This window comes from Rhinopithecus roxellana, chromosome 14 (genome assembly GCF_007565055.1).
Source record: "Rhinopithecus roxellana isolate Shanxi Qingling chromosome 14, ASM756505v1, whole genome shotgun sequence".
Taxonomy (NCBI): Eukaryota; Metazoa; Chordata; class Mammalia; order Primates; family Cercopithecidae; genus Rhinopithecus; species Rhinopithecus roxellana.
The window spans coordinates 34,269,338-34,292,244 of record NC_044562.1 but is presented as its reverse complement, the minus strand read 5'-3'; the positions used below and the strand labels follow the sequence as shown (position 1 = coordinate 34,292,244).

The 22,907-nt window shown below is 39.2% G+C and overlaps 1 protein-coding gene across 26 annotated transcripts in view; it reads right to left on the bottom strand.

Moving 5' to 3' along the window:
• The window catches only part of FN1 (fibronectin 1), a 75,749-nt gene extending 53,115 nt beyond the window's left edge, over window positions 1-22,634 (bottom strand). For 19 of the 26 annotated variants that reach the window (XM_010372182.2, XM_010372183.2, XM_030917018.1 and 16 more), the window contains exons 1-13: window positions 22,116-22,634; window positions 21,153-21,281; window positions 19,791-19,928; window positions 18,312-18,443; window positions 17,209-17,346; window positions 14,062-14,220; window positions 11,612-11,803; window positions 10,668-10,847; window positions 9,870-10,046; window positions 8,618-8,770; window positions 6,950-7,078; window positions 5,544-5,687; window positions 1,033-1,154 (exon numbers count right to left, since the gene is read on the bottom strand). In XM_010372182.2, coding sequence (XP_010370484.1) covers window positions 1,033-1,154; window positions 5,544-5,687; window positions 6,950-7,078; window positions 8,618-8,770; window positions 9,870-10,046; window positions 10,668-10,847; window positions 11,612-11,803; window positions 14,062-14,220; window positions 17,209-17,346; window positions 18,312-18,443; window positions 19,791-19,928; window positions 21,153-21,281; window positions 22,116-22,269 — 1,947 coding nt within the window. In that variant the 5' untranslated portion in view covers window positions 22,270-22,634. The remainder of the gene's footprint in view (window positions 1-1,032; window positions 1,155-5,543; window positions 5,688-6,949; window positions 7,079-8,617; window positions 8,771-9,869; window positions 10,047-10,667; window positions 10,848-11,611; window positions 11,804-14,061; window positions 14,221-17,208; window positions 17,347-18,311; window positions 18,444-19,790; window positions 19,929-21,152; window positions 21,282-22,115) is intronic. The other 7 variants (XM_010372165.2, XM_030917016.1, XM_010372170.2 and 4 more) reach the window with 2 other exon arrangements.
• Window positions 22,635-22,907: the final 273 nt, after the last annotated feature.

The following is a 22,907-nucleotide window of genomic DNA, read 5'->3' as shown; positions in this document are numbered from 1 at the left end:
TATTTTGCCCTCATATTTGATTGATATCCTGGCTGAGTATAGAAGACTTTAAAAGTTTCTTTTTATCCTTGGAACTCTGACACATCAAAGATGTGTCTAGACGTGGTTCTTTCTGCTAATTTTTCTGGGCACCTAGGAGGCCCTTTTAAATCTGAAAAATTCTGTCCCTCTGCTTTAGGAATTTAGAAAAAGAATAATTTTAACAGTTTAAATTTTTCCCGAAAAGTTTAAATTTAACTGCCTTTGTTGGTCAAATTTTGTTTGTTTTTAATTATGGTATTCAATAGCTATGATTTAAAATGGATATTTTTTTCTTCTATGTTTAAAACAGTGTTTCTCAAATTATGAGCCATGAACTTTGGAGTTAAACAGGGAAGGCTTGAGAGAGTAAGAGAAACTAAAACTAAATAGACCAATATCCTCCTTATTTGGTTTCTTCAATTTCTAGTCACTTCTCATTAGGAAATCACAGGGCTACTGTTTAAATAAACCAACTGTCATCCTTCATCTAAACTTCCCTCCCATCATCTCTTTTCCTTCTATCTAAATAAATTCAGTGGGTCAAAAGTAAAATTTAAAAAATGATCACTTTAAAAGTGAATAAAAAAATATATTAATATGGCTATTTTTTTCAAATTATGAAAATGACACCAGTAATTTTCCTTTGATGAGGTTGCAAGACATATAAAAACCTTAGATTCTCTTCCCGCATTGGCCAAGAACAATTTTAAGCATTATGAGTTCTAAGCCCTTGCAAAAAAGATTTCTCTAACATAAAGAGCTAAATTCTTCCAAATACCAGCACCCCCCCACTGCAAAAAAAAAACAAAACCCAAAACCAAAACCAAAATCCCCTCAGTCTACAAGTCAATTTAATTGAGCACATATTGTTTGTTCACTAAGCAAATATAATAAAGGCTATAGGAATAGTTAATCAGACTTGTTGGCTCAAAAGCTGGGAAAAAAAGAAACCATCAGAATTTGATAAGGTCAGGAGACTCAGTATCTAAGGTTTCTGGGTGGGATACTCACAGGCCTCCACCTGAGAATGTACTTGGAAATGTGAGATGGCTGTGGTGCATTCCACTGGATGGGGTGAGAGTTGGGCTGACTCGGAGTCTCAGTGATAAATACTTCGACAGGACCACTTGAGCCTGAAAATGAAAATGTAACACTTAATTATCTTAGATATTCACTCCAACTTAAAACTGTGTACATGGACAGTCATCATTACAAACAGCTTTGCTTGTCGTTAAATCTGAGTATAGTAAAATTATCTGGGATTAGTTAATCTTTTAAATATTTACGTTGAAAATCAATATAGCAAATCCATTTTTAGCTGATAATTACTGTTCTTCACATGAGAAATGCAAATCGTAGTTGTTTATAGCAAATAAAATACATTTTTTAAAAAATGTCTCTTGGCTTGCTTTTATTTTCTCTATTATCAAAGTAAGAATTGTGAGAAAATTGTGAAACGATCCTATAAAAATTATGTAATACAGAATGCAAACTTCATTTACTTATTGTATTGAGCCTCTTTTAAAGCAAATTCTAATTTTGGAAGGTTTTCATCAAGAATGAATCTAGTACCTAAGAAGGAAACAACATTCCAAAGGCCATATGAGATGATGTAAAACAAACACATTTCTAAATGGGGGTAGAATCTTAGACAAATAGGCAAAGGTAATAATTAAAGACCTAGTTTTATTTCTCATCAGTCTAAGCAATCTATCAGTTTGGAAAAAACATCTAGTTTTATTTTTATTCAAGAAATGTATTCCCAAATCACACCATTGATCCATCAAATTATTAAGTGATTAAACTTATTTTTTTTCCAAAATCAGTTGTCAACAGAAATGACTTTATGAAGTATATACTAAATTCTGTATTTCTACATCTTGATGTATATCACTGCTATCAACAAAATTTAAAGTATGGTTTTGGTTCTTTTGTCTAAAAAAAAAAAAGGAAAATAAGGGAAGTAGCATCAATTTCTAAATCGTGTTAACTCATTTAAGATAATAATGAAATAGCTAGAAAATTTATGCTTGCAGAACAGAAAACTGTCTTAAAACACTATCTTTGTGATGTCAGTCAATGTTTAAATTACTAGAAATAAAAATCATGTCTTATAATAACCTTTTCAAGAATTTTTAACTGACACTCTGTCAAACAGAGCAAAATTTTGCATGTGTAATAAAGCACTTCACCAGATTATTAACAGATTTAAGTTTTCTGAAAGCTTCTAGGATAAACTACATTGATTTTCAAGCTTTATTATCTAAGCTGTTAAATTCTCTTTGAAAACAATGCTTTCTGTAGCAGAAAAAACGTATAACTTGGATATCCATATAGATTCAGAAATTCTAGAACAATATGCTCACTTCCACACCAGTAACAATTCCAGGTTGGTTGAAGATTAACAAATACTTTGAATCATAATTCCATTTAATGCACATATTTCCAAGCCACATGAATACCAAAATACCAGAATGCATAATATTATCAGTTTTTCATTTTAAAGTTGTATTCATTTCACAGAACACATAGGATGTTTGTTTTAATCAATTGGCCTAAGTCAATTCCATGCCCCTGTTTGAATTACCCCTTCTGTTTATGAAGATCCTTACAAAGGGAAACACATTTTTAAAGACAACTATTCAAGAAATATTTTGGAGATGTGACTATTTAACGTACTTCCATGTAAATCAGGAAAGCTAGGAATATCATGTCCTTAATTATTTATGATAATTGACATACCGTTATTTAAATATTGATCATTTAAAGAAATCCTACTACAATTTCCTCTATAAAGAGACATCTGATACACATTTTATTTAGTTTTGTCAGTCATGATTTTGAGGGGGGAAAAGCTTATAATGGTTAAATGTCTACTAAGTTTTAAAAAAGCAACATAAATGACCTTTACTGTTCACCTCTAAGCCTAATCATATTTCTACATCCACAAGGACACAAGGAGGAGGATGAAAACGGGCAGGGAAAGGAAAGAAAAAGGGTACTGCAATGGTTTTTACCCCAAACAAAGTGGAGCAAAACTACGGGTCCCTTTTGCTTTCATAAGATTTCAAGCACTGGTCTGAAATTCTACATTTTAAAATTTAACCTTGTGCCATAGCCCACCTTTAAAGGAAATGGACTGAACAGCAATGGAGTTTAGCATGTTTTTGTTCAGGAAGTAAAGAGACTTTGTGTCAGTTATTTCTTAGATCAATTAAATTCCTCTATACTAGCTTATACTACATATAATTACTCTAGCTTATATTACGTATCCTTTGAAGACAGAAAAGTTAAAAATTATGACATCTTTTACATTATTTAGATTTAAATTTTTGACAATCCTTTTGCTACTGGTAGTTGGTATAACTTTTTAAATTAACTTAGTTGGCATATACTAGCTATTGCCATTGTGAAATCTTTACTCCCTCTCTTATTCAATATGAATAAACTAACAATAAAATGGTTGAGATGATACCAAAAAAAGGAGATAGTATAATGTCTACACTTTTAAAATTAGTTTAAAATAAAGTCTAAATGAGTAATTTCCAATAGTAGTGTCCTTGGAGAAGTTAAACATTTATGATTTTTTGACTCAGTCCTTTTTTTCCTCTATTTATTTTGCTGAGATCTGTGCTTTTCTAGTTGCTTATTGACAAACCAAATGTCTCTTATCTTTTGCTAGTTTGAACAACTCTACCAAGTTCTCTGTAGGAGGAACAAACAGGGCAGAACTCAGAGACAATCTATTGGTAATCTGTTGTTCCTTTATTCTCACCACACTCTTAAAGCCCTACATGCTAGGCCACTGAGCAAACCAGAGATACAGATAAGCACCAAAGAGCGTATCTGAGGTCAAATGCCAATCTCTTCCCTCCAAAATCGCCTCTATGCTCAGTGGTCTCTTGCTTTTCTCCTTTTTAAAGAGTAGGAGTAAGGTCAACATGTAAAACTCCAATAACTCAAGGATTCCTTCCTTTCCGGATTTTATCTCTAACATGTCCACCTAAATGCTTCCAGCAAGCATATATTAAGTTACAAAACATTAAGTGATTCCTACACCCAAATCCTCCAAGAAATACAATTTAGGAGGTTGATCAATCTGTGCTATAAGCCTTCAAAAGCAAAGTCACCTTCCCCAGCACTGACAGTGTCTGAGAGTTGGGAAAAGCAGAATCTTCCAAGTTCCTAGAAAAGGTGCATCTGGGTGTTTAGTATTTAGGATGGAACTTTAAAAGTAATCAGCTACAGCCGGGTGCGGTGGCTCAAGCCTGTAATCCCAGCACTTTGGGAGGCCAAGACGGGCGGATCACAAGGTCAGGAGATCGAGACCATCCTGGCTAACACGGTGAAACCCCGTCTCTACTAAAAAATACAAAAAACTAGCCGGGCGAGGTGGCGGTCGCCTGTGGTCCCAGCTACTCGGGAGGCTGAGGCAGGAGAATAGCATAAACCTGGGAGGCGGAGCTTGCAGTAAGCTGAGATCTGGCCACTGCACTCCAGCCCGGGCGACAGAGTGAGACTCCATCTCAAAAAAAAAAAAAAAAAAAAAAAAGAGGTAATCAGCTACAATCTCCCCATATTACAGATGAGGAAATGGAGGAGTGAGGCTTGGCTAATACTACCTTTGGCCAAGTTGTTCCCATAGCTTGTTCTCTGTCACAGTGAATCTCTTATTACAGAGTTAATTTAATCTTAATTTCTGTCGCATGCAGATTCTGACACCCTGAAACTCTTTTATTTCTGAATGTAGGACATATTTTAAGTCAAACATTAGTGAAGACTTTGGAGACTTTGCAACTCAGCAGTTGCTCAAATAACTGATGCCTTTTAATTAGCCTTTCATGTTTTAGTAACATGTTTTATTATAATCACTCAGTGAATATTTAAATACAATTTCCCCCCAAATGAATTAATTACACCTACAGCTAGGCATGATGTCTTTGTGACCTGGAAAAACTCAGCAATAAACATTTGAGGGTGTTTGAACTGTGTGGGCAGAGAGTTGACCAAGTTACTCAACCCTTGACCCAACATACTGTGTTCCTGGCCGCAATTGATCAAACAAATGAGAAGTTTGATACAAAGGGAGCTTAGATGACATGTTGAATGAACACGTACCCTAGGTTGCATTTCATGCCATCTCTCTACGCAGCTTCTCTGTTAAGAATCATAATATAACACCCCAAACCTTTACTCCCAGCATAACTCACTTGGTGGTTTTTATTTCCATGTATGGATATAAGATGAAATCAGCCAGAGTGTCTTAACCTAATAGAATATTTTACAGTGTTAAGAAGTAAAATTATACACAGGCACATCTTCATAGCCTTCTCTACCTTTTACTTGACAGAGGAAGAGAGAAAAGTTATTTTAATAAAAAATTCAATTATTAGATAATAATAGGAGAAAAGGGTGGGAAAGAAGGGAGACCCCCAACTTAGGCATGAGAGAATTAATAATCACTGCCCCTGTTGTTATAACCCAACTGGCAGTTCTCAACTTGCAGTAATAAAGCTACTTACTTGGATAGGTCTGTAAAGGTTGGCAATGCCACTCCCCAATGCCACGGCCATAGCAGTAGCACTGGTATCTGACACCATGCACATACTTCTCCCATGAATCTCCAATTTGATAAAATGTCCCAGTCTCTGAATCCTGGCATTGGTCTAAAATACACACAAGGAAAAGATAAACAGCCTTGAAGACTTAAAACTATGAATTTAATTTCAGGGTGCTAGAGCATACATTTAGTTTGAATAGAAATTTGCAACTGTCCTTACACATATATGCAGTTAAAAAAGTATTTTGTTCACATTCTTTACCTTACAGGACAATTTGTAATTTTAAAAAAAGTACCTATTAGGAGGAATAGTTTTCTAAAGGGTAATATTTCTAAATAAAAATGTAAAGATTTAGATTTCAGTGTGTATTGATAATCTACATATTAATATTAAATATTAGATATTATTTTACCCATATTAATGTAACTGGCTTAACATTTGAATAGCAAGACAAAAATCTTCAATAATTTCATTTTCCTTCTTCAAAATTTAAAGAAACTAATTTGACATTTAAATGACAGAGCTAGACTTTAACTATGAGTACTTGCTGAGCAGCTTCTAAGAAAACCTCTCAGGCTTCTCTCTCAGTTCTGGCAATCTCACACTAAACAAACTGGTGTTATCAGTTTGTTTTCTTAGTTAGCAACCAGCCTCTTTTGGTAAAAAAATAGTAATAGATTACCTTAAACTTTGTCGTGCTGGTAACACAGCTCTTTTAAGGCTCAACCTTCACTATTTGCTTAGTTCTATTTTGAAGGGCAGCCAAAAAAATCCTAGAGTATTTTGGTGGGCGATATTTACTGGTACAACACTTTGCTCATGCTGTTGCACTGCTGGTAAGGAAGAGAGTTTGAGAGCAGCCTGACCAACATGGAGAAACCCCCTCTCTACAAAAAATACAAAATTAGCTGGGTCTGGTGGCGCATGCCTGTAATCCCAGCTACTCAGGAGGCTGAGCAGGAGAATTGCTTGAATCCAGGAAGCAGAGGTTGCAGTCAGCCGAGACTGCCTTTGCACTCCAGCCTGGGCAACAAGAGCGAAACTCTCTCTCTCAAAAAAAAAAAAAAAAAAAAAAGGAAACAATACTTTTCATAGCATGGATTATCTTTATGATTCTAAACCAAAGATTAAATTCCATTCAATTAAAATAAGCCTAAATTTGTCATCAAATTCAGCAAAAACCAGATGACTACCAATATCAAGATATTTTGGTTCAGTATTAGAGAAGACTTTACAAAGCTCTTTGCAAGCAACTGATTAAAGTCTGGAGCCAACTTCAGTCATGTGATTTCACATAGCTTTTCTCATCTGAAACTTGCTCACCATTCCGCCTGTGCAAACTCATCTAGGGAAATGGGGCTACTCACCGACGGGATCACACTTCCATCTGCCCCGACCCTGACCGAAGCATGTACAGTTCAGCATGTGTCCCTCTTCATGACGCTTGTGGAATGTGTCATTCACATTGTAAGTGATGTCATCAACAATGCACTGATCTGTTGAGGAAATAGGTGGGTGAGTGAGAAACTTTTTAAAGTTCCATTGATGAAAGAAAAAAAGGTATGCTTCTCAAAGCACACAGCTACTTCTGCTTAATTATCAACACCTTCCACTAAAATAACTTTTCTACAAGCATAGAATAACCTTTTTAATACAATTTTGCCAAAAATTTTTTTTTCTCTCCAAAATCTGTAACTGTTGCAGAGGTTACAGCATGCTCAAGTAAAGAATATGGCCAGGCGCAGTGGCTCACGCCTGTAATCCCAGCACTTTGGGAGGCTGAAGTGGGCGGATCATGAGGTCAGGAGATGGAGACCATCCTGACTAACACGGTGAAACCCTTCTCTACTAAAAATACTAGCTGGGCGTGGTGGCGGGCGCCCATAGTCCCAGCTACTACAGAGAATGGCATGAACCCGGGAGATGGAGCTGGGAGTGAGATCACGCCACTGCATTCCAGCCTGGGCAACAGAGCGAGACTCTGTCTCAAAAAAAAGAAAAAAAAAAAAGTAGTAAAATACACTTTCCTGTGAAAAGCCAATATTTGAACAAATATACATCTTATTTTCTGAAAATTTCTGGCTTAATTGGTAATTTCTTTAAATATCTGCTTGTTAGGATAAATAATAAGAAGATTAAACATATTTATCTAACACCCAGCATGATGTAGTGGTCTGGTCTATGGAATAGGGGGAAGGGGTGGAGATATATAGATTTGGGAAATAAAATGTCAACAGTATTCATAATGCTAAAATAAATTAGGCCACCTCTGCTGCTCACTCTTTGAGAGATCCTGAGAAAATTATTTTTCCTTTTTGGGTCTCAGCTTCTTGATCTATAGAGTGAGGTCTGTATGTGTTTTTAAGGTCTCTTTCAGCTCTGCAACACCACATGTAATTATTACTCTTGGATGGTGTTACCCACTGGACACCACAAAAGGAGAACAAATTCAGGCCAATATCTACACACTAGCCACACAGATTATTAATAGCTCAGAGTTCTCCCTAACTATTACTTTTCAAATCAAAGAAATGGAAAACTAAAATACTTTAAATAAGTCAATAGCTCCTCATATTATATAGCTGGGTGCAAAGGAGAAAAACTAATCTGAACAAGGAAAGTTAGTCCCCTACGTATTTGTCTCCTGAAATTTAGATCTGCAAGGATCTGATTTTAGAATAGCAAGGTCTTCATTTCTTTACAGAAATTATCCTATCTTTTCTAGACATGAATCCAGTGGCATAGCCTAAAGCTGAATGGATCAAATGTTTCATTCTCACTTTTGAAGTCATCTTTTTGGCTCAGCCTAAGTACTTACATCCTAGGAATGTTTCAGAATGTTAGCATTGCTGTGCCAGCTTGTCTTAGCAGGCTGCCTGAAAGGCTTATCTTACCAAGCATGGTAGACTAATGAGTGAAGTAGCATTGAATATTTCTTCCCCTGCTTGTGGCAAAGTGCAAGTTTTCACTAAAAAAAAGTCTCCCTCTCTGTACCTTTTGCCATCTCAAATGTTTTCATTAATCAGCCAGCGTACCTCGAAGCTGCGAGTAGGCAATGCATGTCCATTCCCCACGACCGTTCCCAACACACGTGCACCTCATCATGTGGCCCATGTCATGCTGCTTATCCCACTGATCTCCAATGCGGTACATGACCCCTTCATTGGTTGTGCAGATTTCCTCATGGGCTGTTTGGAAATGGATGAGAAAGGCACTTGATAAATGATCACAAGGTCTAAACAGGTATGTGTGCAATAGGATCAGTTCAGTTTGGTCATCCCAAGAATTCTCACTGGGGAAGAAGCTTTGTGTACATCCAAGAAATCTAAGTGCTGTCAGGTGAAGGGGTAGAATTTTTGAGCCCTGGAGGCAGAAAACGTAGTCCAAACATGATGTCATAGAAAATAGTTACAGGAAGGGTTAGAGGATGTTAAACTAAGATAATACCTACACATTCACACAAAGGGTTCATGCTGTTCTAGAAGCCTGGATTTAACTACTGCTTCATAACTTTTCCCAGTTCCAATTTATTCTGAATCAAATAAAAACTATGTGTTTGGATATAGAATTTCAAGCAAAAGTGGTTTTTTCTTCTAAACTCAACATTTTCTTTTGTTGACATAAAGAAATAAAAGTGTAAGCAGTTTCTTTGTCTCATAGTCACTCTTGACAGTGCCTACTGCACAAGCTCTTGGTTCTACAACTGGAAAATCAAGGGGAATCTATGGGGTTCTTGAAATCTGAAAACAAGTAAAAGATATTGGTTTCCATTTGTTCGCCATCTATACAAACTGGAGACCTTAAAAAAAAAGAGCGAGATTCCCTACCTATTAGAAAACACTGAGTTTTAGTCACTTTGGCACTCTTTAATAAGTGATAGAGCTTATGCCATCAAACCACAACCATGTGTCAATATTGTAGCTCTGTGACTAAAGCCATCATATATATATTAAATGTTGTAAGCTACTCAGTTGTGTGCTCTTTACAAAGACAAACCTGTGCAAATTCATATTTCCAGCCTTACAAATAAGTAATTATACTTATGACATTAAATCATGTCAATGAGGTTTAAAAATTATATAATTATCTGATTATTCTTCCCAATCCTTATGTATATGATGTAACATCACACACAATACACACACACACACATAAATTTCACATGAAGTTTTCTATTGTCTCAAAATTGTCTTAATGAATGAAATAGGAGTAAACTGGACACTCATCTTTAGTCTCTATTCCCTAAATAGTTGTCAAACAAGACAACCCACAAGGGCTTCATCTTACCAGCCATGGGGCAGAATCCAAACTTCTGGTCGGCATCATAGTTCTGTGTGGTCCCACACCACTTCATGTTGTCTCTCCTGCCCTCAGAAGTGCAATCAGTGTAATTGTGGTTGTTGTATAGGAAGGGGAAGTGGCACAAGGCACCATTGGAATTTCCTCCTCGAGTCTGAACCAAAACTGCCAGGAACAATACACAACAAGGAAGGAAAAGATTACCGCTGAGCTTTCCAATGTACACAGAATTACTGGTCTGAGAGAACCAGGTTTCTGCAGCTAATTCTCAGAGAGTCTATTTCAGAATAAAAAATATCTGATAATATAGTTCTAAGCTTCTTAGCATATTTACCTTCACATTCAAAACAGATTTAAATCCCATTTTCACTGTCATTTCCCCCGCACCCCCCACAAAAGATTAAATGATAGCTTTGAATAAAACATTGTTTTAACTGGAAAATAAGCTAAGGCATTAAAATATTCATCCTGTGTATTCCTCAGCTCTGTGGGATCATCTACTGATTCCAAAATACAAGTATCTTTAATCACATCATAATCCCAATGTGTTAAATCAAATGAACTGGAAGGCTATTCCCTTGGTGTCATTTCCCAACAGTACTGGGGAAGATGGAAGAATCCTCAGCTGTTATGTGAGCTCCGTTATCTCTTGAGTCCAAACTTAACAAAAGCGATGCTTCTTGGGCAGCCTCAAAATAAATGGCTAGAATGCTGGCAAATAAAAATAGGGCATGAAAGTGAGTTTTTTTTTTTTCCACTTCTGTGGCTCCCCCTTGGGACACTCACCAGTATGGTCCGTGCAGAAAGAATATTTCTGGTCCTGCTCATAATTCGAAGTTGTGCTGCACCAAAGATGTCCGTCCTGTCGCCCTTCTGTGGTGCAGGAGTAGAACGTCCTGCCGTTGTAGGTGAATGGTAAGACACATGGCTCCCCATTTGAGTTGCCACCGTATGTCTGGGTTACAGCTACAATCATAATCAAAGGAGTGTCAGTAAACAGAGATGCTTTATCTCCCACCAGCAACTGCTTATTTATGGCTTCAATGAGATACTGAGCTTGTGCCCTCAAAGGAAGAAGGTATGAGTATAGATGATCATCTCGTTAATTTCAGTGTAAATGCGTTACTCAGGAATCCACATCTACTGTGGATAGAACGACACCTGAGTTCTTCTGCTGATATCCTTCACGACCAGTTCTGCTGCCATGCTTCAGTTTCTCTATTTGTAAAGCTATATTTATACAGGTCAATTAAGGATGCTGCTTAAGGATGTTGGGATAATATTTATGACTATATCTATGCCATAAAAATTAATATATAAGACTATTCTGGGGGAGAATTTTGTACCAATTTTTATTGCCATAGTTACTACCACATTTGTAGCCCAGAATACATATATTAGGTTATCGGAAGATGTTTACATCACAAAGCTGCTGAAAATTGAGATTTAGAATATAAAATTTTGATGATCGTTCAGAAAGCAGCTCTTTTGTAACAACACTTTAGGCAAATAAAGATAATACAATCATGTCCATCGCCAGAAAGAAAATACATAAATTAAAAAGGTTGGAAGAAAATGTTTCAAATGCCAACCCTGATTGTTATCACAGGGTGGTAAAGATTACAAGCTTCTCTTGTTTGTTTTACTGTTTCACATTCAATGAATATATTGTCCTTCAAAAACTAAATAATAAAGTCATCAGTCCTATTCTTCAAAAAGATAATGCATACCTGTCTCTTGGCAGCTGACTCCGTTGCCCAGGCACATGCAAAGCATTTGCTTATTTCCTTGTGTCTTCAGCCACTGCATCCCCACAGAGTAGATCACACCACTGTCTGTGACACAGTGGCCATAGGGGGCAGGCTGGGGGTGAGGCTGCGGTTGGTAAACAGCTGCACGAACATCGGTGAAGGGGCCAGATCCTAATGGCATGAGAAGGGAAGGTCACAAAACTGGGTGAGAGAAGACAATTCACTCTATTCTACAGTTAGGATCTTTAGGATCTCACAGAGATCACTCTGAAATCCATGTCGTTACTGGCTTGGGACTGGAAAAAAAATGTCCCTTATTCAGCAGTTGCTTTTGTATTTAGTCTAGGAAATAATCCACAAGTGTCTACCAAGTGGTCTCCATCCTCCAGCTCAATTGGGGCTACTGGGATTATATTTCTGTTCGTTTGTTTTTTGTTTTGTGGGGTTATTTTTGAGATGGAGTCTCACTCTGTTGCCTAGGCTGGAGTGCAGTGGCGTGATCTCGGCTCACTGCAACCTCTGCCTCCTGAGTTCAAGCGATTCTCCTGCCTCAGCCTCCTGAGTAGCTGGAATTACAGGCACATTCCACCATGCCCGGCTGACTTTTTTTTGTATTTTTAGTGAAGATGGGGTTTTGCCATGTTGGCCAGGCTGGTCTCGAACTCCTGACCTCAGGTGATCCGCCCGCCTCGGCCTTCCAAAGTGCTGGGATTATAGGCACGAGCCACCACACCTGGCCAGGATTATATTTCTAAATCACAGACATCATCCTGCCTGCCACTCCATACAGCAGATACCTTCAACATCTCGCTTTTCTGTGTAACTGAGCTCATTAGAGGGTGCCTTCGGCAGCTGTCCTGGATTCTCTGGAGGTCACCTCCACCTTCCACATTTTATTTCTCGTCAGTATTATTGCGATTCTGTTGTGCTTTTTCTAAAACCAATCGATCCTCTTAAGACAGCTTTCCTTTCAGAACAACACAACAGGATGTGTCGATCTTTTCTTTCAACTTTTAGATATCTGTTCTCTTGGAGGCCAGGGCCCACCACAGAACAGAATCAGGGTTGATGCTAGATCAAAGGTATACTGAATTCAGTGCCTCCCTAAATGCTGCTGAACACTAGAACCCAAAGATGTTCACAGGCAAAGAATCCCAAGGTCAAACGTACTAGGGAGACATGGCGCCCATCCCCTACACGCCACCATGAAGAGTATGATGTAAAGGAACATACAGATTCTGCAGAGCAGGTTCCATTTTGTTTAACCCAGTGCTTTTCAAACTTTTTTGAACAATGGAGTCTTTTCAGTATTGGCAATATTCATAAAAATAGCTAACATTTACTGAGTGTTTATCACCATTTAATTCCCACCTACTCTTTTAATCTGTTTTGGTAGATTGACATTTATAACTCTTTTTGGTCAGTAGCAATTTTATTAATGATAATCAAATAACTCAAAGACATCAAATCTAATCTTGTTCACCTTCGTAAGTGCCCAAAGCAAGACAAAAACTCATCAAAAGAAGAAAAATTAGAACAATTAATATTTTTAACTGAAGGATGGCTGAGACACTATATAACGATGCTGGCACATCATATAGTAAAAAGTTGATCAAAACGTATTAAAAATAATGAGAGGAGTGCACATTCTTGTTGGCCATATTTCTCTCTTCAGATTTTTATGGAACATTTATGATGTAAAAATCTTCTTCTTATGCCAAAAATGATTAAAACTTGTTTTTTTAAAAAGAATGCTTGGATATCATGTCTTTCATGGCCATCTCTAGGTCCTCTCTGAATTTCTAAAATTTCAAATGCCAATACATGAAGAAAATGATTGTGCATTACTTTATAAAATGTAACAAAGTTTGCCAGAGCATAGAAACCACCTGTGAAGGATGGTTTCCACTACAAAAAGAGCTCAATGTTGGAACAGGGAAGTATATTTCATTCAAAAACAAACAAACAACCAACCAAAAAACAACAAAAAACCCAAATGTACTTTTTTTGTTCTTCCCTAGGGAAGAACCAAGTAGTCATATAATTAATTATAACTCTCATTTCCTTTCAAACGAACTTTGGATATTCAAAATACGTGTGCGTGCATGTGTGTGTGTGTGTGTGTGTGATCTATCCATGGTAGATTTTATGATGATAGGATTCTTTAAAACTCAGTTTTATCTTTTGGCCATAAATCTGGCTTTTTTCCCCCTAAGATTTATTTGCATTATTTTCATTTTTTTTCTCAAAAAGTTAAAACCTGACATTAAAAAAACTTTTAACAACCAATAATGTGTTAAATGATCTTAGGTTATTCGCTGAAACCCTGCAAATTATCCTCAAATGGCATATCAAAGGAAAGACGGATTTGCGGAAATATTTCTTGACCTGCTTCCCCATTTCCCGCCCCTGCTCGTCCTGTGCCTCACCGCTCGATGTGGTCTGCACAGTGGTGTGCCTCTCACACTTCCACTCTCCTCGGCCGTTGCCTGTGCAGATGCACTGGAGCAGGTTTCCTCGATTATCCTTCTTGCTCCAGGTGTCTCCAATTCTATAGGACGTCCTCGTGTCCTGATCATTGCATCTATCTGTGTCACAAAGGAAGCACATAAATACATACATCAGGTCAAGAGTGGCAAGTGGTCAATTCAAACTTAAAAAATGAATGCTATCTATGCCTGGTAATCTATTTTTGGTAATAGGTTCATACTCAGCTCTGGTGCTGCAAGGTATTACACTTCTGAAAGATGAAATTATATTTGTTACAATGGAAAGGGAGCTGAATGGTTTAGTCTAGTTTCATCTCTCTGTCAAATAACATATTCATTCATTCATTCATTCATTCATTCATTCATTCATTCATTCATTCATTGTTTTCACACCGTTCCTTTGGCTAACTTCATTCTCTGGCATTATATTTCATCTTTTTCCTTCTCAGGCTTTTCCAGGACTTTTCTTAGTCATCACTGTCTATGGCCTGCCCTTCTTTTTTTTTTTTTTTTTTTTTTTTTTTTTGAGACGGAGTCTCGCTCTGTTGCGGAGGCTGGGGTGCAGTGGCCGCATCTCAGTTCACTGCAAGCTCCGCCTCCCGAGTTTACGCCATTCTCCTGCTTCAGCCTCCGGAGTAGCTGGGACTACAGGCGCCCGCCACCTTGCCCGGCTAGTTTTTTGTTTTTTTGTTTTTTTTTTTTTGAGACAGAGTCTCGCTGTGTTGCCCAGGCTGGAGTGCAGTGGCGCGATCTCGGCTCACTGCAAGCTCCGCCTCCCGGGTTCCCGCCATTCTCCCGCCTCAGCCTCCCGAGTAGCTGGGACTACAGGCGCCCGCCACCGCGCCTGGCTAGTTTTTTGTATTTTTAGTAGAGATGGGGTTTCACCGTGTTAGCCAGGAGGGTCTCGATCTCCTGACCTCGTGATCCGCCCGCCTCGGCCTCCCAAAGTGCTGGGATTACAGGCTTGAGACACCGCGCCCGGCCTGTTTTTTGTATTTTTTAAAAGAGACAGCGTTTCACCGTGTTAGCCAGGATAGTCTCGATCTCCTGACCTCGTGATCTGCCCGTCTCGGCCTCCCAAAGTGCTGGGATGGCCTGCCTTTCAATAGGGAACTTGCTTTAGAAAACCGTAAACAGGCTGAGTGAGGTGGCTCACGCCTGCAATCCTAGTACTTTAGGAGGGTGGATCACCTGCAGTCAGGAGTTCGAGACTAGCCTGGGCAACATGGTGAAACCCCCGTCTCTACTAAAAATACAAAAAAAAATTAGCGGGGTATGGTGGCGGGCCTCTGTAATCCCAGCCATGTGGGAAGCTGAGGCAGGAGAATCGCTTGAACCCAGGAGGTGGAGGTTGCAATGAGCCGAAACCATGCCACTGCCCTCCAGCCTGGGCGACAGGGCGAGACTCTGTCTCAAAACAAACAAACAAACAAATAAGCAAACAAAAACGTAAAACAATGGGGAGGCAAGTGGATCTTAAAGGGTCTTCACCAATGGCTACAAAGAAGCTATAAAAAGATGGTAGTATCTCTTTCTTCATTTGTTATGTAAAAAATTGAGAGGATGCACAATTTCTTTTACTAAAATGTTATTTTCCCCTCCCCTATACCCCAACACCTACAGTATTTAAAAATCACTAGCAAAATAGTCCCAAATTATTCAGTGTTAGCCCTCCAATGGAAGAGTGGGATCAACATAAGATGATAATTTGTAACTAAATGACTATTAGTCTATGTGTTCATTTATCTGGTAAATAGATTATTTAAATTATAATCCAGATTTGCTCTGTGCCATAATGTGAGTATAGAGGATCTGATTTCTTTGTGAATCAGATATTGTTGCAACTACTGGGTTAGAGACAAAAAATTAACAGTTGATGTAGGTTCAAACAAATACACACTCACATTCATCTCCCACAAGAACAGAAGTTTGCATGAAGGTATAATTACTGATAGGAGCTTTTTCTCAACTCCCCCGCTAAAAGTATTATCATCCCCTGAACCTCCATAGTGCCACTTTCAGTAGTTCTGTTGAAACTTTTAATATTGTGTTTTGCAGATGATAAATATGTGTAAGACTTTCTCATCTCCCTGACCCCCTAAGTGCTCTTCAAAGGCTGGGCTAATGTCAATTCATATCTGCACCCCTATAATACCTTGAACAAAGTAAGTGCTTATAAAATTTTCTGGAATAAATGACTTCTCTTTGAGAAACTTTTCCCAACTTGCTATTTAAAGAGTTCTAAATAATAGATAAGGTTTGAATCAGACATCTAATTTGTCTTAAGCTAAAATATTGCCACAAAGATCCTGGAAGTCTGATGATCACAGTAACATTTTAAATGCAAAATATCTAATAAACCAGCAAGTTTCTGGGAAAGTTTTGGTCAAAATTGTTACCACTTTTCATGAGAGACCTATTTTTTGTTAGCAAAGAATTTGAATTTGGATGATGGCTATGTTAAGGTAGTTAAATGTTTTCAGCCAGATAAATAAAATAGGTTCAAATTATTTGGATTTGATTTTAAACTTATTTACAACACCAGCAGTTAATGGCTGCTTTACTTCAACAAACTCTCTAGTTGTTATTAGTGTAAAATATCAAAAAAGGAGCCTTGAAACCCAAAGGCAACAATTAAGACCCCAAGACAATCTTAGAAGGAGCAGTAAAGATGCCAGAGGCCGGTTTCTTTATAGCACTAATAAAATGCGTTAGGTCAGAGACACTATCCTTAACTCCAGAGTAGGTCATTTAATTTATGGGATAAATTGTTTTTAATTTTATCAATTTAGCCTATGAATGTGCCTTATTTAAATTTCGAACATAGAAGGAAACCTAAACCTTTTGTTCAACTCTTTGTCAGTGGCAGTAAGCTGAGATTGAACCTTATTGAAGTGGTATGTTTTTCTATTTATGTAGTCTTCTCTGAAGATGCAGAATAAGTTGGTTATGAAAGTTGTCTTGACATCCAGAAGTTACCAAAGCATGCTGGTATACTGGATGGGTTCTAAGTGACATAGTATTACCCGTCTCTCTAGGAGTCCAGAAAACAATACCTGGACTTTAACATAAGGATGTAAAACATACTTCTAGAGGTGCAAGTGATGCGTCCGCTGCCTTCTCCTAGGCAAGTACAATCTACCATCATCCAGCCTTGGTAGGGCTTCTCCCAGGTTTCTCCGACCACATAGGAAGTCCCAGCAGCATGATCAAAACATTTCTCAGCTGTAGGGAAATTTGGAAAAAAAACAGGAAAAAAAAAAAAAGGTTATTTTGAATTGTGCAAGCTCCCTGTAATTTAAAGTGTAGTGTGTAAGCAAAAATTCAGCCACATTTTTTTTAAGTGGCACTCTGTTCAGAAAGAATGACACACCCAGCATCTAAGCACACAGTAAGTAGCCAAGGCGAAAGAAAGCTCCAGCTGAGTTGGCAGGCAGAAATTCCATTCTCCTAATAAGTACATGGACTACATATTTTCAGAGAGCCCCAAACTTCCCACCAGCATTTCCAGTAGCAAGGATCTATGTGTATAACTAGTCTGTGGGAGACTACATATGCAAAATTCCAATTATAAATGACCAATTATGAATTTTGAGTGGCCTAAATATGACAAAAAAAAAGCTATTTTAAAATGTTGGAAAGCAAAACAATACAAAACAAGACAAGAATCTCTAAATTAGAAGATAAATAAACAGAGTAAAATTTATAGCCAGAAACTTTCAGGCTTATACTTACAGAATTCAACTGAGGACTGAGACCCAAAGAAGCTCAACAAGTTTTAATTTGAAAAGAAATGACCTGAGTGTGACAAGCACACACTATTTCATGTTTCAGTCCAGGACATTACATATAGAAATGTGTCCAAAGTGTCATTTTTTTCTTTTAAATAAATTATATCTTGACCAAAGAGGAATCTGAGATCAGCCATTAGGTAAAAGAAATGACTTCATTCTAAATCTCTATGCTTTTGAAGCAAAGTTAAGACTTCTATGTGCAGTCAGTACTTTTTGATCTGATTCCTGTAAGAAGACTATGGATTATATAATAATTCATTATTTCAAATAAAATTCCCATTTCTTTATTGGTTTTCACTGGAATTCAGGTCTATGACCTACGTAGATGTGATTCTGGTCTAACCCCACATTAGAACTAAGCATCCCAGCTCTGGCTCAGCCCTGAGACTCACACACCTATGGGCTTGCAGGTCCATTCTCCTTTTCCATTACCAAGACACACACACTCTAACATGTAACCACCAGTCTCGTGTGGTCTCCTCCAGGTGTCACCAATCTTGTAGGACTGACCCCCTTCATGGCAGCGGTCTGTTGAAGATACAACACAAATGTTAGGAGAGGGCAGAACAGATTTTTCTCTTTTTTTTTGGTCTCATGTTCCACCCATGGTAGGTACTTAGGTTGGCTAAAGTAGAGACACAGACAACAGCTTTCCCATCAGAGACAGGGGAAACATTAACAGGTCTGGTCACTTGGAGTCAATTCAATTAAGTGTCTTGTTTAGAACACAATGGAAAACCACAGAGAAATCTGGATGGCAAGGAAGAGGTCAAAAATCCTGCTTTCCCAGAGAGATCACAGGAAATTGGGTCCTAAGCAGAAAAGAAAGGCTGGGAGGCTTGGTCTTCACTCACATACAGCAGGCTAAGACTGAGACTAATTCAGTGAAAAGGCCACAGCAGGCATAGCACTCCAGCTTTTGGGAGCATGGAGAGCCTGTATTTTACCCTAGGATAGAAATGTCATTTTGGGGGAAAGCAAACAGACATATACATATAAAGTGTGGAAATCCTGGTAGTTTTCTAAGGTGTTAAGTCCAATGGCACATTCAAATGCTGAACTAGACTGTAAACACTATGGACCCTTGCCTCTTGCGATTTGCCTGTAAAGTTGGATAAAGCCTAACATGAAGTATGGGGTAACTTGACTGGGCCTATTCACATGGGACTCTTTTGAATAGAAGCCTTTAAGATGACTTATATTTAAAGAATGGATCTAAAAACTTAAATACTATGTTAATAGAATCTATTGGTAACTCAGTGAATCATACTGGAAGGAGTGCCTTAGCTAAACTGGAGTTGATGAGAATCAACCCGGTTCCCAAAGTTCCTTAGCAAACACTATTGGGTTAATAATTTTGCACTATCCCTTGGAATAGGGACATCTGCTTCCTGGGTACAACCTACTGGTCACCAAGAAACCAGACTGTTTCTGTGAGGTGTAAGAGGTCTCTGCATTGCAAACAAGAAGATCAGACAACATATGGCTTGTTCACTCTTCATGAATACCTTCCCAGTCACGGCAGAAAAGTCTCAGGATTTGTCTAGCTTGAAGATGTCCAGGTGATTTACAATGGGCAACTCCCCTAAGCATGTCTTATTGAAATGGAACCCAAGAGGTCTCTTGGTTCTACTATGTACACAAACACACACACTCATAAATGCACACACATCAAACACTGATTCCATCTGTGCTCATACCCGTCTTTAAGAAACACAGGAACCAGTTGGGTGACCACTTAAGAGTACCTGGTCACCAGGGCCAAATCCCAAAGTTAGGAATATCCAGTCATGGATAACAGAAAATGACACTGATCGTAACAGAGACATTCATATTTGGTATTTTGGCATCATTTTACACAATGTCCTTCCTTACTTGCTATGGTGCAGCTTATTCTCCCTCGCCCAGCCCCGATGCAGGTACAGTCCCAGATCATGGAGTCTTTAGGACGCTCGTAAGTGTCACCCACTCGGTAAGTGTTTCCAGTGTACTTGTCAAAGCAAGTCTCTTCAGCTGAGGGGAAAAGGAAAGTCCACGTGAGCCTCACTTAGGTACAAGTTTTTCTAGTTCACTAATCTCCTCTAAAGGAAAACCCACTTTTCTATTCCACAAGTAACATGGTACAACTCAAAGAATAAAATGAAGTGAGAGATACAGATTTTTATCCTAGGCTCTAATAAGGCCATGGTTTCTGACCTTGACAAATTCTCAAATTTTCTGTAAATTATTCATATTGTAAAGAAATCTCAGGCTCTTAGAAAAAGGCCATATGAAGTACTAACTTATGACAGAGCTAGATTTGTGAAGGGTTTCAGATCCCAATCTCTGACTCAGGAAGTCAAACCAAGGTTCACATAAAAAGCAAACAACTGACTGGGCACAGTGTCTCACGCTTGTAATCCCAGTACTTTGGGAGGCCGAGGTGGGTAGATCACCTGAGGTCAGGAATTCGAGACCACCCTGACCAACATGGGGAAACTCTGTCTCTACTAAAAATATGAAAATTAGCTGGGTGTGGTGGTGTGCGCCTGTAATCCCAGCTACTCAGGAGGCTGAGGCAGAGGTTGCAGTGAGCTGAGATCATGCTACTGTACTCCAGCCTGGTGACAGAGCAAGACTCTGTCTCAAAAACAAAACAAAACAAAACAAAAACAAAGAAACAATTCAAAGATCCCCACCTCCCACCAGGCCTTAACATTTGTTAATCCTGTGATTTCCATTTTCCCCTCATGAGTGCTTCTCTGACAGAGTTGCTATAATTTATAAGAAAAACGTCAATGGTCCCAAAGGAATGAGAACTTTGAAGTGGCTAGTGGTTTTGTGTTAACTGCCGCTGACAAATTATTTTGTAATATAGGTCCCCAAAGTGTTTTCTGGCTCATAAACTAACAGTTTAAGAATTGAGACTGCTTTCTAATAAATTAAAATTTTATAAGCATTTTTTTTTTTTTTTTTTGTCAGAGGACACACAAAATCTTTGATTTTCTCATCAAAAACTGGGAGAATAAAGCAAAAAGAAGATTCTAGGAACTAATTTGGGAAAGATTCGTTTCTTTGTTTTAAAGGTAAAAGCATGTGAAAAGCAAACATAAGCAGTTTTTAAACGTTTATTCAGAGGAAATGACAGGTAATTCTATTAGAAAAATGGTGTATGTATTTTTACTTACGAATGCAAAGTTTAACAATTACCACTTCATGTATTAAAAGATACTAACTATGGGGCTTGTGGTCACTTACCTTCAGGTTTACTCTCGCAGTTAAAACCTCGGCTTCCTCCATAACAAGTACAAACCAAGGCATTGCCCAGGTAGGTCCGCTCCCACTGTTGATTTATCTGATAGTGTTTTCCATTGTCATAACAACCGGCTGCAAATAATTGAAGGAAAACGTTACTACATTTCCATTCCTCCTTTTCCCAAAATTATGGAATTTTCTTCATGTGAATATTTAGATATATATTTTTTTCCTTTCAACTTTGCTAAAAGTTATATACAATGATGTCATTTGCATCTGGCCAGGGGTCTACATAAAAAAAGTTGGAAACATTTTGGAAGGCAGACAATTGAAATCACATTTTTAAAACATGCAAGGAACTTAAATATTCTTTTGGTCTAATAGTAAAAAAGGACAACTTTAAGCAGGTTTCTGAAAGCAAAAGGAGGGTGTGTCTTTGAAAAACGGAAAGAATTCCAACCTCTGTTCTTGGTGAAGTATCCTGAGCGGCCCTAAAGAGGTTGGAACCAATTACATCTCTTCCAAGTTAGTTACAAACAAGACAGCTATTTCAATACCCCCTTTCCACCCCCATGTTGAAAATATTTGACCAATTATTTAACAGAAGGAAATAAGTAGCAGTAAGGACCACACTAATCCCAGACGGAAAATTTATAGACATGCATCATTTTTCTCTTTAAAAGCAAGTTTTGGTTAATTCCTAGAAGGACAATCTGAACGTGCAGAATTTATTAGAACACGGGTAGGTCGCAGAGTCCGCGTCCTCCAATGCATGATCTTATCATCTCAGGCCCTCAGAAGCAGCCTGCTCAAAACTCGATCCTTTTGTGTGCACAGCTGGTTTCTCTCAGTAAAGCGCGCACACACTCGCACACACGCGCGCGCACAAAACTTCAGCCCCAACTTTGGTCGGCTTTAGGGTCCCATCCCTGAGGCAGCCTGTTTCAGCCCGCGGTCAGTACTCACGCTTGCTTTGACTGACAGCCACCGGGGACTGGGGCTGAACCATTTGCTGAGCCTGCCTCTTGCTCTTCGAGGCTCCCGTGGAGGGCACCGCTGTCCCCAGGCACAAGACGGCCAGCAGCAGCAGCCCGGGCCCCGGGCCCGGACCCCTGAGCATGTTGAGACGGTGGGGAAGAGACGCCCTCACCGGGAGGCAAGTTGCCACCAAGTTTGCTTCCCTTCGCAACCTGCGGGAAAAATCCCTTCCAATGCCTCCCGGGGATTGACGCCTCCAAGAAGGTGGGGGCCACAGGGTGGGGAAGGGGACGGGTGGAGGGACAGAGGGGATGCAGAGGACCAGAGAAGTTGTGGCTGCAGGTCCCCTCTCCCCGCTCGCGCCTGGGGTTCCCTCTCCTCCCCCTGTGCAGCACAGTCGGCGCGGGCGTCCGAGCCCCGGGAGCCGGGGCTTATATGGGACGGTCCCCTCCCGCCCCGCTGGAGGCCTGCGGCGCGGGGGAGGAGAGACCCGCTGGGCTGTCCCCGCCCCGCCCGCGGCCGCCGACCGCGCACCGATTGGCCCGGGCTCCGGGTGACGTCACGGGGGACTGTGGGTTCGCAGCGAACAAAAGAGATGCTGATGGCCCGCCAGGACTCGGGCAAGACAACTTTTTTTTTGGTTTCCTTTGCGGTCATCAAACTTTTTAGGGGATGGGGGCAGGGATGGGAAGCGGCTGGGAGGAAAGGGAGTGGCTGGACTTGTGTGAAGCGAAGGGGTTGCAAGACGCTCCCCCTTCCCTTTTCTTTTTTATTGGGGGT